This window comes from Electrona antarctica, assembly GCF_951216825.1.
Source record: "Electrona antarctica genome assembly, chromosome: 13".
Taxonomy (NCBI): domain Eukaryota; kingdom Metazoa; phylum Chordata; class Actinopteri; order Myctophiformes; family Myctophidae; genus Electrona; species Electrona antarctica.
In genome coordinates, this window is record NC_136794.1 from 7,718,539 (window position 1) to 7,735,247 (window position 16,709).

The window sequence follows — 16,709 nt, forward strand, 5'->3', positions numbered from 1 at the left end:
TCTCGATCCCATCTGATTCAAAAATCTCTTCTAAAAATCTGGGTCCTTGACCGGTCTCCCGTCTTTCTTCCACAGCCTCGGGGGGGGGAACACTTAGCATATGTCTGGCAGGCTGCCATCTATATCTCAGCTTCAGGCAGATATAATAGACAGAACATGCACCAAGAAAGAATAAATAAATAATATATACAGTATATACACCCCCAAAAATACAGTGCACAATCCCTTCCCATTCTCCAAGGGCGGGGGGGGCCGCAGCAGTGTTCCTCACAACTGCCCTCTTTTATCTGCCTCCTCCACACTCGCTCCCTAGCCATAATCGCTCCCTTCCCGGGCTATTTTGGGCCCATTGTGTTGAAATGACCCGATGGAATGACCCGATGAGGGAAGAAGAAGACGTGGCCCTAGTTTGTGAGAAAACGGAAGGAAGGTGTTTAAAGGGGAGAGGTGGCTGGAACTATAGGATGTCAAACCTGCAAAAAAAGGGATGTACTGTATATCGTGGTTTACCATATTTACACTCGGAGACCTAACATAAAGCCCTGATGAAGTTGGGTCCCATCCCTTCAAAACGCCTCCATCTTAAGTCCTTGAAACATTGTTTGTTGAAGTCTATACATTGGAGGTCACAGAGATACTGTGGAAACTAGTTCCTCAGCGTGCCTGACTGCCTGTGTGTTTGGGGGGGGGGGGGGGCTGTTGTAAACTCGCAGAAAAGTGCAGCGGGTAGTGTTTGGACAGCTGATTGGCGCGGCTCTCATTCCCAGCAGTCAAGTGACAAGAAACAGGACAAGCAGGGGTGACCTCAGCATGCAGCAGATTAACCACTGATATAGCAACAAAACACTGTGTGTGACTGTGTGTGTGTGTGTGTGTGTGTGTGTGTGTGTGTGTGTGTGTGTGTAAATGGTGCATTTATATAGCGCCTTTATCCAAGGCGCTTTACATAGATTGTGCATTACATTCACCCATTCACACATTCATACACCGATTGCGGCGGAAGCCATGCAAGGTACCAACCAGCACATCGGGAGCAATTTGGGGTTCAGTGTCTTGCCCAAGGACACTTCGACATGTAGACAGGAGGAGCTGGGATTCGAACCGCCGACCCATGGATCATTGGACGACCTGCTCTACCTCTTGAGCCACAGTCGTGTGTGTGTGTGTGTGCTGTAGGTTTAACAGTGGAACGGTAGAAAATGCAAGCACACACACACTTTTCTGTGCATCTGCATAGTGTTCATCCATTTCATTTTAACAGCATCTCAAAGCCTGAGGCTAAGAAAGACTCAATCCACCCACACGCGGCCCAGGAGTGCATTAAGAGGAGAAAAAAGCATGGTGCTTTAAAGACAGTTGTTCACATACAAATATTGCATAATATACAATATTAGGATTTTATACTGTACATAGGAGATGAAGAGTCACAGCACAAGAAGGGATGAATGGCAAGTGCAAAACGAGTAGGCCAAAAGCTTGTTAAAGCAAACACTAGCCTGGCTTATCGCATTACAACCGGGTGAAAGCATTTTTGAAATAAATCTTTAAAGTGTGAGAACTAACTGACAGATTGTCCATAACTCACTTCTGGAAGTTCCGGTTTAAGATTTGTTTTAATGGGCACCCCACCCCTTCTAGGATCTTAAAAGGGACATCTGTATCAAATGTCATGCTTGTATATCCACCACGTAGCACATTTTTCACGTACTCCCTGTACTATCGATAGACTAGTATTCACTATTAGGCCAAAAGTGGCTTCTGGTTACAACTGACACTCTGTCCGCCCTGAAACAACATTAACAACAGGAAATACTGTTCTGTGAAAACATGCGGTGCTCAGTAGCCCTCTACTTGATGCTGATGTATTGGCCCACATGACGTCACAGGACAGCCCCCTCCCTCCGTCTTCCTATTAGTTGACCCACATGATCACAGCCCAGAGGGTAAACGGCCTAGGAAATAATTATGATTACAATAGTGAACTCGCTACTCAACTCAAGCCCACAATTATTTGTACACAGTAACCCTGGTGTCCCTATGTTGTGCTCATAACATCTTTCAAAAATTATAACATTTTTGAAAATGAACAGTGAAATAGGGCTTGGAGACTAGTATACGTTTCAAAATATCAAGTCCAATGAAAACTAGGCAAGCACCAAAAACATTTGGGCAGCCTTTCTTGGTCCTATACTATGGAAACAGTATAGGCTATGGCAAGAAAGGACAGAACAGTGAAATCATGTTAAAAATACCAGACCAACTCTATTCAGAGCATAATCTACAATATATGTCTACGCATTCTATGGTCAGCTAAAGCAATCTGTGGTCGAGGGGAAAAAACATGCTCATAGTGTTTGGATTGCAAATAAATGTGCTATACTTTCTCATGCACGGAAGGTGGAACCTATAAGACATTTGCTGACTAATCTCTAAAAGCTATATGGCTCTACCCATAACCGTTTATCAACTGTGCAGAAAACAAACCTCCCTCGTGCCTTCCCTTCTCTTATCACACTCCATGGAACACTATTGGTCTGCTTGTGCCCAAGCGGCATGCCCATCACTTGGTTCCCCTTTTAGTCTGGCAGCCAACAGGTTTCCTATATAGTATACATACATTCATGAATACACTTGCTGACCGGCTGTCAGCATTGAGCAATTTTTCTATAGGGGGATATACCATACTATTAACATCCTATAAGGCAAGATTTTCTAAATTTCATTATGCTTTATGTAGCATGTGGCATGTCAAACTAGGGGGTTTATGTGATTCTGAATCCATTCCAAGCAATAGATGTTCACGAAAAACACATATTGGGCTAAAAACGGCCATAGCCACTTGCCCAAATGTGCTGACCTCATCTATGGACGTTTTTATCCCAAGAAGTGTTTGAGCAAAACTAATGCTTGGAATGGATTCAGAATCATGAAAACCCCCTAGTTTGACAATTGATGTCACATGCTACTTAAAGAATGATGAAATGTTGTATTTTTTTGCCTTATATAGGATGTTAATGGTATGGTCACATATAAACCCCTATAAATCAAATTGCTCAATGCTGACAGCTGGTCAGCAAGTGGATTCAGGAATGTATGTAATATAGACAATATTTTAGGCCAATAAAAAAAAAGGTATACCAAATTTCACACTCCACTCCACACCTCCGGCTGCCGGGCTAGCATTTTATTGAGCTGATAAGGAGCAAGGTAACGCCACATGAAGCCTTGCCTTGGAATTTATCTAAGGGAGCTGCAATTATTTACACATTACTGATAGCAAGTCACTAAAGGCACTTAAACTGCCAAGCAACACTATGTGCCACTGTACAATAGGTCCCTCCAAGGCTGGATGTTTGGCGCTTTGACAAGACATGGAGAAATGTCGTGGAGACATAGCTCAACGGCAGCAAGCTAGTGGAGACGCAAACGTTTATAGGCTAAATAATGCTCTACAGTCTACCAAAAAAAATGCCAACGTTAGTGGCAATACTTAATGTAAAATATGTAGGCTATTGCTTATGCCAACAGGCAATAAGTCATAGATAACGTAGTTAACGACAACGACAATACACTGAGTGGAAGGGGCTGAGGAAGTCACATTGGTGGCTGGTGTCCCGTGACATGATGTTGAATGACAATTAACACATGTCTGTCAGTCTGTCAAACTTGAAACACTTGAAACTATAAACAGTTTCAAGTTTGACAGACTCAGACATGCCGAGATCGGCTGTCAAATAAGAACCCAGTGCAATAGTCGAAGTTAGGTTGCTTTATATATGACACTTACAAATAACATGCATTGTAATGTCAGTGATAATAATAAGATTTCGAATGGTAGTGTGGTGGAGAGATGTTTTAGCCTACCTTTCCCATTCTGCCAGGCTGTGTACCAAGACAGGCTTAGAAACGACGTGAAGAAGATAATCGCAGTGGCAACAGTTCCATTTCTGAGCCTCATCTCATTTCAGCGGGTTCTCCGGGGCTGCCGAGCCCCGCTGTCTCTCTCTACCTTCAGGATGTCAAGCTAGGCCGATGTGCAGGCATATGGTGGCCAGTGAAAACACCCCGGTGACTGGTGGAAGGACGGACCCCGGGGCGACAGACAGAATTAACGGAGGCTTCAACTATGATAGGAATTGTGTGATGCCTCCTCCTCCAGTCAGGATGTCTCCGGCTAAGTCCGCTGGAGCTAATTCAGAAGGCTGTGTGGCTACGAGCTCCTCTGTAGATGGGTCGGTCTGTCACGACGATGCAGCCTCCTCCTCCTCAATATTTTGACGCGTTTTAACAATCTTTCCCGATAAGAGCTGCTCGGCGAGGGGGCAGAGGCTGTGCTGGTTGGCTAGCTGACGGTACAACAATCCATAGAAGCCATGTCATTTAGCTACAGGTTGGGTATCGTTTTAAATGTCAGATGATGAAGATGATTAATCCTCCGGGGTGGTTGTATTATTGTATATGGTCCCAGGCGGATGACTCCACCAGTCCACAGGCGACGCCTCGTCTCACGCTACTGAACTGGTACCAGCTAAAAAAAACGAGAAACGCGCTCCTAGAGTCCTAGCCACGGGGTGTTATTCATTCAAATAACAAGCACGTTTTAGCTAGCATACTGACCCCCCGGCCGTCGGCCCCCGTTTAAATAACGGGGAACATTATAGAGAGGTACACGGGTAAAGTTATTTAAGCCCAGCCACTGGCACGGCACGGCACGGCGCTTCGAGCCTCCTAGGCCAGCCAAGCTGCTGCTGAAACTCAAACCAGTCCTACTCCGCCCGCCCGTCACCTGCCGCTTACCAAAACAACAAGCCAACCACCACACACTCCGTTAGCTGCTCGGTGCGGGGTATCGTTTCGCTTTTTTGAGCTCGTTGACTTCAAGTAAAAAAAAAAAAAAAAGTAACACACATCCGTTTTGATGCCAATTCAACTGCCTCACATTCAGTGCCTGCCTGCCTGTGTTGTTGTTTGTTGCCGTTGCTGTAAATCCCGGGCCAAGGGGAAGCTTCCTCAAACCTCAAAAGTCGTTTAGTGTACTGTGTTGTCTTGTCAACCCCTATTCCCTGCCATTGGTCTTCGGAGTGGTGCGCTCGATTTTCATCCACTTGGGGGAGGAGCCATGAGAGTTAGCAATAAGGTTCTATATTTCTATGCATTAACTCCACCTTCTGGTTACCACATTTGACAAAACGCACGCCCTCTCTCTGCTTGCCTTGTCATTTTGCTTGTAAGGTGTGTGACTAAATTATGACAGCATATTATTCCATCCTGCAATTATATTGTCCGAGTGTTCAAACCAGCAAGTTATGTTAGTTATCTGAAGACAACGTTGTCCCAAGGTGAAACGTTTTTACCCTAAAAATATATATAAATCGCGCCATCTTGCGTTCATGCCAGAGTTGATATCATCTCACTACAGTAAAATTGCATCCTATGATTGCGTCACAAACTCACAACCTAGGGTCACAACCCCATCCATCGCATGCACGCAAGTGCGAAACCATATGAGGGTAAACACTATTTTCAGCCAGACGTCTTAAATTATTCATTGTCAATGGGTAGGACGAAAATAGCCGATTTGCTCGCTCTTATCGTACATCATGACGTAACATGTCGATTTGCACAGACAGATGATGTAAATGAAATGAAATGAAATGAAATCTATATTTACCCAGGGTATCTGGGCTAAGCTCTAAGAACTTGTTTCCAGCCAGGCCCTGCTCATAGAACACATTTCATCGTAGTGGTTGATGCCTTGTTCAAGGGCATTTCAGCGGTGGTAATTTTAACGTGTCGGACGGCTGGTTCGAACTGGGAACCTTCCGGTATCTAGACCGCGCCGCCACCGTTCGGCCACCGCTGCCAATGTAAATTCTCCATTCATTGTCAATGGCATTTAATGTTTGTGTTAGGACAAAAATCTCTATAGCTGTATATACACAAAGACACACAAAGAAACGTCAGTGCAGTAGTCAAGTACAATTGTATATAGCATCAAATCACAAACACATTTTCATGACACTTCAATTATACAGTAGTTGTTCATATTCACATTTGAAATACTGCTCTCATACTTATTTGACATTTTTATGTGTAGCAGTGTGCTGCACAGAAGTCAAGTGTTTTGGGGCCATCACACAATGAGTGAGTATAACTAGCCTCAGGAATCAAGATCAAAACACAGAGTTGAATTTGCAGACATTAATGAAACGTGACCAGAAATGTGGTGACCTATTTCAAGAAAGTGGCTATGCCTATGAGGTAATTATGAGCTGACCTTGGACTAATTAGTCAAGTAGAGCATTAGCCTACTCTCTGATGAAAATGAACTCAAATTAAAACTAAATTAGTGATACATGTTTAAACACTGAATTTGAACCAAATACTATGAAGAAACTTTTGATAACATATAAATGTGCACGACTGCTCATTCATTGTAGGCAAAGAAACATATTAATGCATGTTCATTAATACCCGTACAAACATGTCCACCATGACAATTCAATAAGCTTGAAACACAGGAAAGTTAAAATAGTTTCTCCATGACTTGCCATTGTAAAAAGCAAAGTGGAAGAAAAACTGAAAACTGAAATGGAAGAAAAACTGAAATAATACAGTATGGTGGCTGTGACAGGTTTTCATCAACACCTGTTAAAGTAAAAATGTCATTTGAGCATATTTCTAGCATTTCAAGGGTTATTGAATATCCTCAGAGAAAACATCTTTTAGGCAGACAACTGGGCTGATCTTGATTCATAGGCTGAAAAAAATGCATGACCAGGGATGGTAAATAAATGGTAAAGGGCTGCATTTATATATTGCTTTTTTCTGGTCTTTCAAATTATTCAAATGTCTGTCTCATCCCACTCATCCATTTAACGGCAGAACACCAACTAGAAAGGTCGCAATTTTAAAAAATTGCAAAGTGTGGTTGCCGCAGTCGCTTACATAGGCCGCTCCCACTAACGTTGCTAGCCAATTACAATTTCAAGTCACACCTGTGATCATGTGTAAGTAATTCGGAGGGTATTTATGCCCCCCCAAAAAAATTCTGCAACAAACGGTTAATTATTTTGCATTTGCGGCGCCCCCTATGGATGAAAATGAATTGCTTTTGGCTTTTGGTTGATTAAACCACCCGCGATCTGATTCAAATTTGCGGTGGGTTGGACATTTGGTTTGTGATTTGTGGCGTTTTTTGTAAAATAGGCCCCTCCCACTAACTTCGGAAGCCGAAAATCTTAAAATCTTAATCTTAATTATAGCGGCTCTCATATAATGTTATGTATTGTTACATATACAAATAATAAAGTGGTAAAAGAACATAACCAGCTGATCTGTCAGTCTATCATATGATTCTAAAGTAAAGGGCCCCAGCACGAAAAGCTACTATAGTGTACCCGCATACGGCCTGTTTTGAAACCGAATATAGCTAAAGTATAACATAATTCTTAAAACACCAAAAGGGGTTCCCGCCCGTCACTACACCAATACACCAAGTTGGGGTCTCAGCTGGTCCTTAGAAGGGTAGAAACTAAAATCAGCCAGAGAATGTATCATTCATATACTGTACAGTACTATGCTGCGTGAATAAACATACAATTTGATAGCATACAGTAGATCACCCAGGTTTTATGGTTTTTCAATCCCCACACGTGTATGTATAAGTGTTGCAACACTTAAAATGTAGAATATGAAATTTTAACGGTAATATCGTATATCGTATCGATATCGCAATATTTGGCATAAATACAGAGATATGAAATTTTGCCCATATCGTGCAGCCCTACTTGTAATCCAGAGCCCATAGAGTATAGACAGAGTTACAACAACTCCGTTCACTTCATGGGGCCAGTCCTCTTCTACATAGACTTCTATTGGCGAATAGGGACACCGGAAGTTTACAGAATCTATTGTAGCGAGTACATGAACCACGTGACCGGGCTGTTTTCTGCCCCCTCAATGTCGCAACTCTGTCTATACTCTATGGCTCTGTTTTAATCCAAACGTACACGCGTGTGGGTATAGGGATAGGGTGGCCTGGCTGGGTGTATGACTTGACTACCGCGGCCTGAATGATTCAGCCCTGTAGCCCTGGTGTGAGATATGATCTGGACAACAGATGTCAATATGAAGTTGAGGATAACATTGACCACTTCTGTGTCTTAGTCATACTTCTCTCTCCTTTCTTTCGTAATCTTTTTTGTCATCAGACGGACAGCTTGGTCATATACTTCTCTTTGTTGACGTTTTGTTCATTCAACTCATCCTCCTGCCGTTAACCCAGTGGTGGAAAGTAACTAAGTACATTTACTCAAATACTGTACTTAAGTACAATTTTGAAGTATTTGTACTTTACTTGACTGTATTTCAATTTCCAATACATTTACATCTACTCCACTACATCTCAGAGCCAACATTTGTACTTTTACTCCACTACAATTATTTGAAAACTTTAGTTACTAGTTACTTTGGAGATTTACATTTTGATTAGAAAAACATACATTACTGTAACCACTTCAACCCTATATACATTTCGACCATTTGAAAATAGCTGATCTACAAGCTCACAATGCGTCGCGATGCGATGCATTGTGTGCGACCTCTCTTTTCTATTCAAATATGAATATAAACTGGAAAGGTTGCAATTTTGAAAAAGTGCAGTGTGGTTGCCGCAGTCGCTTACATAGGCCCCTCCCACTAATATTGCCAGCCAATTACAATGTCGCGTCACCCCTGTGATCATGTGTAAGTAATTCGGAGGGGATTTATCCCCCCAAAATCATGTTTTTGCGACAAACGGTTACATTCTTCGCATTTGCGGCGCCCCCTATGGATGAAAATGGAATTGCTTTTGGAACATGGTTGATTGAACCACCCGGGACATGTGATTCAAATTTGGGATGGATTGGACATTCCGTTCGTGATTTGTGGAATTTTTGGTCAAATAGGCCCCTCCCACTAACTTCGGAGGCTGATTACGGCCGAACGATACGCAAAATTCATCAAAATTCCGCCTGTGGCGTTTTCATCGGAACGGTCCAGAGATCATGTGTACCGATTTTTGTGGGATTTGGACAAACTATGTAGGAGGAGGAGCAAAAGGTGAGTTTTGGAGAAACTTCAAAATGGCGGAAAATCTATCATGGCACATATAGGCGTGGCCTATATGGGTAGATGCGTCATGACCCAAGGAATCCAGGGAAAACATAATTTTGATTTTACGACCTACGGTTGAGTTTGACTCTGCGTTGATTACACCACCCTCGACATGTGATTCAGATTTGGGATGGATTGGACATTCCGTGCGTGAATTGTGGCATTTTTTGTAAAATAGGCCCCTCCCACTAATTTCGGAAGACGATTACGGTCGAACGATACAGAAGATCACAATTCTGACTGTGCTGTTTTAATCGGATGGGTCCGGAGATCATGTGTACCGATTTGTGTGAGATTTGGACAAAATGTGTAGGTGGAGGATCCAAAAGTGTGTTTTGAACAAAATTCTAAATGGCGGAAAATCTATCTAGACGCAAATGGGCGGGGCCTATATGGGGAGATGCGTCATGACCCAAGGAATCCAGGGAAAAAAAATATTTTGATTTTACGACCTATGGTTCAAGAGTTATACCCCAAAACGTAAAGTGTGCTGTTATAGCGCCACCTTGAGGCCGACCAATATACTTCTTAGGTAATTAATTTTAGTAATTATTCTGAATCTCTCCTACAAGTCTTGTAAGTCTAGCCCTTACGGTCTCAGAGGGGAAAATACTTGAAAGTGAGTTTTTGCGTTTTCCCATTCATGTCAATGGGGGAAATTAATTCACTAATTCATTAATATCAATTAAACTATACAACAGCACACGATTCCCGATGTAGCCGGTCAATTTGACATATGGCTCAAGTGCGTGCGACAAAAACTGTGGAAGGGGTAGCGCGTCAAAATAAAGTTTATCCAGAAAGGAAATAATTAAAAAAATGAAAATAAAAGGTGAGGGGAACAATAGTATGGTTGCCCATAGGCAACCACACTAATAATAATAATAAAATGGAAATAAAAGGTAAGGGGAACAATAGTATGGTTGCCCATAGGCAACCACACTAATAATAATAAAGTGTTACAATTACAATAGTCTGGTTGACTAATTATGTGTTCTAAGCAGTACACCTTCACACACCAACGGTGGAGGCAAACATGCTCTAACTCCTGATCCACTGTCGCTCCTATGATCATCTTCTTAGAATGGAGTGGCTTTGAAATAGTCTTCCAGTCGAATGAGTGCCACTCCACCCACCCAATCTTGTAGCCACACCTGGATCAACTCCAGCTTCATGAAGAACCACTTGTGTCCCACTGGCCATTTTTTCATGACAGGATGTCTAAAAAGACAAGAGGAGCATTGTGTATTTTTGCAAGGACACAATTATGTCTTATTGTGACAATGGAGAAAGCAACATTCATGTACTACATTTATAAGCCAAGTCACCTTGAGAACATAGCCTCCTTTGCAAACTCCTGCTCCTCTGGGCCCACTTCCACCATTTTGCCTGTTAATGTAAGTCGAGCACATCTGGGATCCTCAGGATCATATACCATTTGCCTTGAAATAGACAAAAAATATTTATATTATACACACACTCACTGCTGGCAATTTTTAGGAACACCTGTCCAAATACAATCTCTTATCAGCCAATTTACATGGCAGCGACTGGCATGCAAACATGGTCAAGACAATCTGCTACAGTTCAAACAGAGCATCAGAACGGGGAAGTGAGGTGACTTTGAACATGGCCCGAACCATTGATAAAGGCAGGATAGTTTTTCCAATCTTCTATTGTCCAATTTTGGTGAGCCTGTGCAAATTGCTGACAGAAGTTGCACTTGGTGTGGTCTTCTGCTCCTGTATCCCATCTCAAGGTTTGACATGCTTTCAGAGATGGTTATATGAGTTACTGTTGCTTTTCTATTAGCTTGAACTAGTCTGTCCATTCTCCTCTGAGTCTGACCCGTCATCGACAAGGCATTTCTTGCCCACAGAACTGCTGCTCTTTTTCGCACCATTCTACTGTATGTAAACCCTACAGAAGATGGTTGTCATGCAAATGCATGAAAATCATGGCACATTATACAACAGGTTGTTTCGAGGAAGCAATCTGATTGGTTGAAACAGCCTTCTAGCCGCGCTTCAAACCAGCATCATGGAACGGCTAATCAAAACAAATAATTCAGCTGCTCTGTTCTCCCAGAGGCCAGAGCGCAGCATACTCGGTGGCTATATTCTTGAGAAATTTGTGGTCGTAGTGGCTACATCTGTCATTAAAAAAATATATGTTTTGTCAGCGATTTTCTTAATTTTAAGGGTAACACTCGAGGGGGTGGTTTAACGTCATTAATGCACTTCATGAAGTTAAGGCCCCATGAAGTGAACAGAGTTTTCATAACTCAACTGTCTTACTCTATGGCTCTGGTCTTGACCATTATGTGGATGGCTAAATGCATTGAGTTGCTGCCATGTAATTGGCCGAGTAGAAATGTACGTTAACGTGCCGTTGGACAGGAGTACAGTGGCCAGTCAGCCAGTGAGTGTGTGTTTTGTGTGTATATACCTGCAGAAGTTTCCCTCAGCTTCTGAGAATGTGAGAGAAGCATAAGGCATACTTTTAAGGTCTGAGACAGAGTTATCCATTGGTGTAACATAGAAATAGATTACTCCAGTACTGTTGTCATATGGTCCATCACTGACTGAGAAGATGTTGCCAAATGGGAGACCTTTGATCTGTGCATAAAGAGGGGATATTGTTACATAACTGTCCAAATAATGAGCAGCATGTGAATTCATCATGCATAATACATCATCATCATCACCCATAATGCAATTTTTGAGGGGCGCTAGCCTCTCCTATTGAGGGCCTCCTATATACAGCTTTTGTCCCCACACGTCTCAATATTTGCCATTGACAATGAAAGGAGAAATTAGGTCAAATGTCTGCCAAATATGACCTAAATCTTGTCCCCACACATCTCATATTTGCCATTGACAATGAAAGGAGAAATTAGGTCAAATGTCTGCCAAATATGACGTAAATTCAACCAACCAATCACATAAATTCAGTTGTTCGAGATGATGTATAATGATAAGAGCGCCCCTCACTTCACACGGGTGTGATTTTTCCTTAACTATACCTATACCCTATATTCTTATCCTAACGTATCATGTCAGGATAACATGTAGTGGTAGTATACCATGTTAGAATAAAAATCACACCCGTGTGATGTGAGGGGCGCTCTTATCATCATACATCATCATGACGTAAATTCTCCATTCATTATCAATGGGAATTTAATATTTGTGTAGCCAGGACAAAAATACAGATTTGCTCAAACACATATGATGTAAATTCTCCATTCATTGTCAATGGGAATGTAATGTTTGTGTAAGACGAAAATCTACACTAATAGCTGAATATAGGAGGGGTTAGCGGCGAGCGCCCAAAAATATATTGGAAATATCATGGCATAGGGGGTATAACGGCCGTTTGGGAAATCAGGTTCCAGGTTCGATTCCCAGCTCCCCCATGGTTGTTAGTGTTGAAGTGTCCTTGAGCAAGGCACTGAGGAACCCCTAACTGTTCCCAATGGGCACTGGGCAGGTTGGTGCTTTGCATGGTTGCTGTGTGTGTGTGTGTGTGTGTGTGTGTGTGTGTGTGTGTGTGTGTGTGTGTGTGTGTGAGAGAACTCTGGATCTTTGTTGGTTTTCTACTGTATATGTAAAGTGTCTTGAGAAAACTTGTTGTTATTTGACACTTAAATAAAATTGAATTGAATTGAACTGTGAATGGATAAATGTAATGCACATTGTAAGGCGCTTTTGATAAAGATACCATATGCACCACGCAGGAAGTGTGTTGTATTGTTATTAGGGAAAGCTGAAAAACTAGTTATAATATTATTTAATTGGGAGAGTTCAGTTTAATATCAGTCATTTTATAGTCACTGTCTGTACTCTGTAGGTAATTTGTACTGTCTGTCCAAAGCCATACGTAATACATGTGTTACACATGACTATCTTAAGCATCAAACTGTGAGTGCTGAAAGGTTTTACTACCTCGTCTTGTGTTGAGATGGTAGAGAGATGTCCCCAGTCGCTATAATGAGCTATATACCTCGCAGTCCTGGCTGTTTCCTGGTGTGGGGGAGGAGTTCTAGCAGACTTTTTGATTTCTTCCATCCGATATGAAAACAATCGAGATGATAGAGGAGCTACATCCTCGTTTGCTGACTGCTCACCCAATTCTTTGGGGTTTTCAGAAATATCTGTCAAGACGTTGGACGGATATGCCTGTTTCCATATGAATCCACCGCTATCCACACTAAGCACAGCAGGTGCGACCTCTTCCTCCTCTGATATAGCGTCCAGTTCTCCCTCCACCACAACATCGTTTGCGGAGACAGCCCAAGAAACGGAGTTCCTAAGGGTGTAGTTCTGACAAAGACACAGGCAGCTGGCAAGTATTGCCAGGAGAAAGTAATCTGGGAGCCTTCGGGACTTCATTGAGGTTGTTCAAGGATTATGAAAAAAAAATGCACCTTGTCCCCTGGACCACTCGCCGTTGTTGTTTACACTCTCACGTGTATTCTTGCTCTCATAACACGAGTAGGAGTTTAAGTAGAGAGAGAAAACTACAGAGCCACCCCCAGACACGCCAAGGAACTGCAATTCACTGCACTGATAACATTGATTGAAATATTTATTAACAGTTTGCATAATTACAGTACATTTCAAGCACAACTGAATACAAAGAATGTTAACTGTGACCTAATAAAGCATTACACTTGTTTACAAGAGGGTCCACCTTGTTCAATTCATCAAAAATCACAAGTCATGGAAATACTCAACTGTGGTAGGCTACTGTACATCTTGTTTACAAAACCAGTTCACGTATTGAGAAATGAAGGAATAATAATTTCAGAATCGGGCACTGTTTTTCCTTACTTTTTCACGATGGGTTCTCAGATTGTGCAATATACCCTCATGTTGCTTGACTAGGGTTCATGCCATTTACTCAGATCTTGCTGAAGTGTCTGCTAATTTTACATTTGCACACCTGTTTAGTGCACCTGCTTCAAATTAACTTGATAGGATGAAGGTTGCATAATGGAAATTACATTTATTTACATTACATTTAGTTTTGTTGCACTGCCTTGTTGAATAGGATCATCATCTTTAAAGAACAAAAGTGTTGGAATGAGCTGGTAGTATTTAGTGCACAGACCACATGCTTTTAAGTTTTGCTTGTCTCATATTGTAATCTTTAAAATAAATAAAATAATAATAATTCTCATTATTATTAGCATGCACTTCACATTATTATCACTTCTTTTTTATGCTATTTTGGGGACTTTTTGCAGATATACTGCCACACAATATGAAAAGTATATTTCAACCCCCCAGCCTGCACCCCACGATTGACACAGGTTTGACACTTTGTGTAGGCAACCCAGGCTGACAGAAATCTGTCCTCTGTGAAGCACACCTTTGTTGTGGCTATGCATTTATCCATCAATCTGTCTCTCTGGTCTCACTGCCCAGAACAGGCTGCTGACCTGTGGACCACATGGGGAACCGTTGGTTTCTGTTGTTTATAGAAAATGTTTTCAATAGGCTATACATTTTCACTGTAGTAAAACATGTTAAGGTGTGTTGTGCTACAGTTGAAGTTCAAATAATTGACCCCAATGGAAACAAGCCAATAGGCTTTCTTGAATTCAACATTTTATCAGACCTTGTATTGTACTGTACTTCCCTGTGCTTAACTTAAGTTGTTCATCTCTCTAGGTCGTTGACGTCCTCAGACGAGCCCTCCATCGTCACTTCCAGTCATCCCGGTTCTCCATACATCTGGCCAGTTCATATAGCCTACTTTGCGCTCCTGGCTCCTAGTGTGGGGCGTCCTCGTGATCGATGCCTGTGTGTTGGTTCCCAGAGCATGATGTCTTTGGCAGTGTCCTGCTGGTCTCATTCTCCACTTCTCCTGGCTGCTATTTTCTGGCTCACCCTTGGTATTCCCTCATACAGTCTTGTTAGTAACATGTAGCCCCAAAAGGACCACAACGGAAACAAGCCTAACGGCTTTCTTGTGTCTGTATCCTTTTGAATTAATTTTCAATAAAGTTATCAATCAATCAATCAATCAATCAATCAATCAATCAATCAATCAATCAATCAATCAATCAATACACTCTTGCTGCACGCAGCATTCTGGTGTAGCACCCGTCAAGGGACTTCTGCAGGGTTGGCATCAGGCATTCACTGCTGTATAGGAGTATAGTGTGTACTGTGTATATTGCGTAGAAGAAGCCGCGTTTGATTTGATGGGGGTGGGGGAGATTGAAGTTCCATACACTGGTCATGCCATTCATGCCATTGTTCATGCAAATTGTTATTCAATCAATCAATCAATCAATCAATCAATCAATCAATCAATCAATCAATCAATCCAACAGATACTATATGAGTGTTGTCCCAGACTGTTCTGTTTTGGCTTCAGACTTGTCCCACACCCTACAGGCCTACATAAAGGATAACACTGTATAGTGTATATGGTCTCGCTCCCCATTGACTCCACATCTGTGTGCTGTGGGTGAACTGGCCTGTGCCCTTCAGAGCCACCAGAGGGACGCAGAGCACGCCACAGCACCTCTCAACGCACCTGTCTCCCAGTTACAACCTCCCCACCTGAGCGTCTGCAAGGCTACAAGAGCTAGCCCTGTCTGCAGCTCGGGCGCCAGTTCGTCACCACTCACCAGTCTATGGTTGGTAAAGTTAGACAGCCAGCTGCCAGACTAATAGGTTTAGTCAGAGGATATTAATACAATCTGGGAATACATTTCTTACCAATAATCTTCTTCACCACTGTGTTTGTAAAGGTGTCTACTAACACATCCCACATTGGTTTCTATTCAGCCACCCTAGGGGAATTTCTGACAGCTGCTGAAAGTTGGGGTACCATTAACAACCAATATGTTCTAAATTTCATTATACTTTAAGTAGCATGGGACGTGTCAAACTAAGGGTTTTTATGATTCTAAACCCATTCCAAGCATTCGTCTTGCACAAAAAAAACACTCCTTGGGCTAAATTCGCCACAACGGCTATGGTCGTTTTTTAGCCCAAAGAGTGTTTAGAACATTTTGCCTTATATTGGTTGTTAATGGTACTCCAACTTTCAGCAGCTGTAAAAAAAAAATCCCCTAGGGTGGCTGAATAGAAGCCAATGGGATATGTTAGTAGATACCTTTACAAACACATTGGTTAAGAAATGTATTCCCAGATTTGACATTATTCTGACAATTTTCTCTGACTATAGTTCTGTGTTTAGTTAGTCAGTTTAACGTCACGCCATTGTGTGCTTTATATTCTCGTCTGTGAGACTGTGAGCCTACCACTGACTCTTCTCCTCTCCACTAGTGTTTCTAGGATATATACACTATATTTCCACACTCACTCCCTAGGGCCATATATTACTGTCGTAGCAAAAATAGCCGATCTACAAGCTCAAAACGCGTCGCATTGCGACGCGTTTTGAGCTTGTAGATCGGCTATTTTTGCTATATTCAAATTTAAATCTTGAATAATTTTTTTGAATTGGAATCCTGAAAATTTACATTTTTATGTAATTTCAAATGCCTTTAATTATACTTGTGTTGA

The 16,709-nt window shown here is 42.0% G+C and overlaps 2 protein-coding genes across 2 annotated transcripts in view; both read right to left on the reverse strand.

Annotated features, from left to right (window-relative positions):
* Positions 1–5,004, reverse strand: part of mgat4a (alpha-1,3-mannosyl-glycoprotein 4-beta-N-acetylglucosaminyltransferase A) — a 46,168-nt gene extending 41,164 nt beyond the window's left edge. The window contains exon 1 of the mRNA XM_079519066.1: positions 3,865–5,004. Coding sequence (XP_079375192.1) covers positions 3,865–3,958 — 94 coding nt within the window. The 5' untranslated portion in view covers positions 3,959–5,004. The remainder of the gene's footprint in view (positions 1–3,864) is intronic.
* A 3,278-nt stretch (positions 5,005–8,282) lies between these two features.
* Positions 8,283–13,617, reverse strand: creg2 (cellular repressor of E1A-stimulated genes 2). Its single transcript, XM_079518036.1, has 4 exons — positions 13,107–13,617; positions 11,608–11,777; positions 10,488–10,601; positions 8,283–10,380 (listed from the first exon to the last, which is right to left on the reverse strand). Exons 1-4 carry the CDS (start codon positions 13,551–13,553, stop codon positions 10,239–10,241), a joined length of 873 nt encoding a protein of 290 aa, XP_079374162.1. The 5' UTR covers positions 13,554–13,617; the 3' UTR covers positions 8,283–10,238.
* Positions 13,618–16,709: the final 3,092 nt, after the last annotated feature.

Excerpts from the sequence above, each read along its gene's own strand:
- creg2 (XM_079518036.1), bottom strand. The coding sequence starts at position 13,553 with ATGAAGTCCCGAAGGCTCCCAGATTACTTTCTCCTGGCAATACTTGCC. Across the intron at positions 11,778-13,106 it reads CCATCTCAACACAAGACGAG|ATCAAAGGTCTCCCATTTGG; the intron begins GTAGTAAAACCT and ends CTTTATGCACAG. Across the intron at positions 10,381-10,487 it reads AAGGAGGCTATGTTCTCAAG|ACATCCTGTCATGAAAAAAT; the intron begins GTGACTTGGCTT and ends TTGTCTTTTTAG.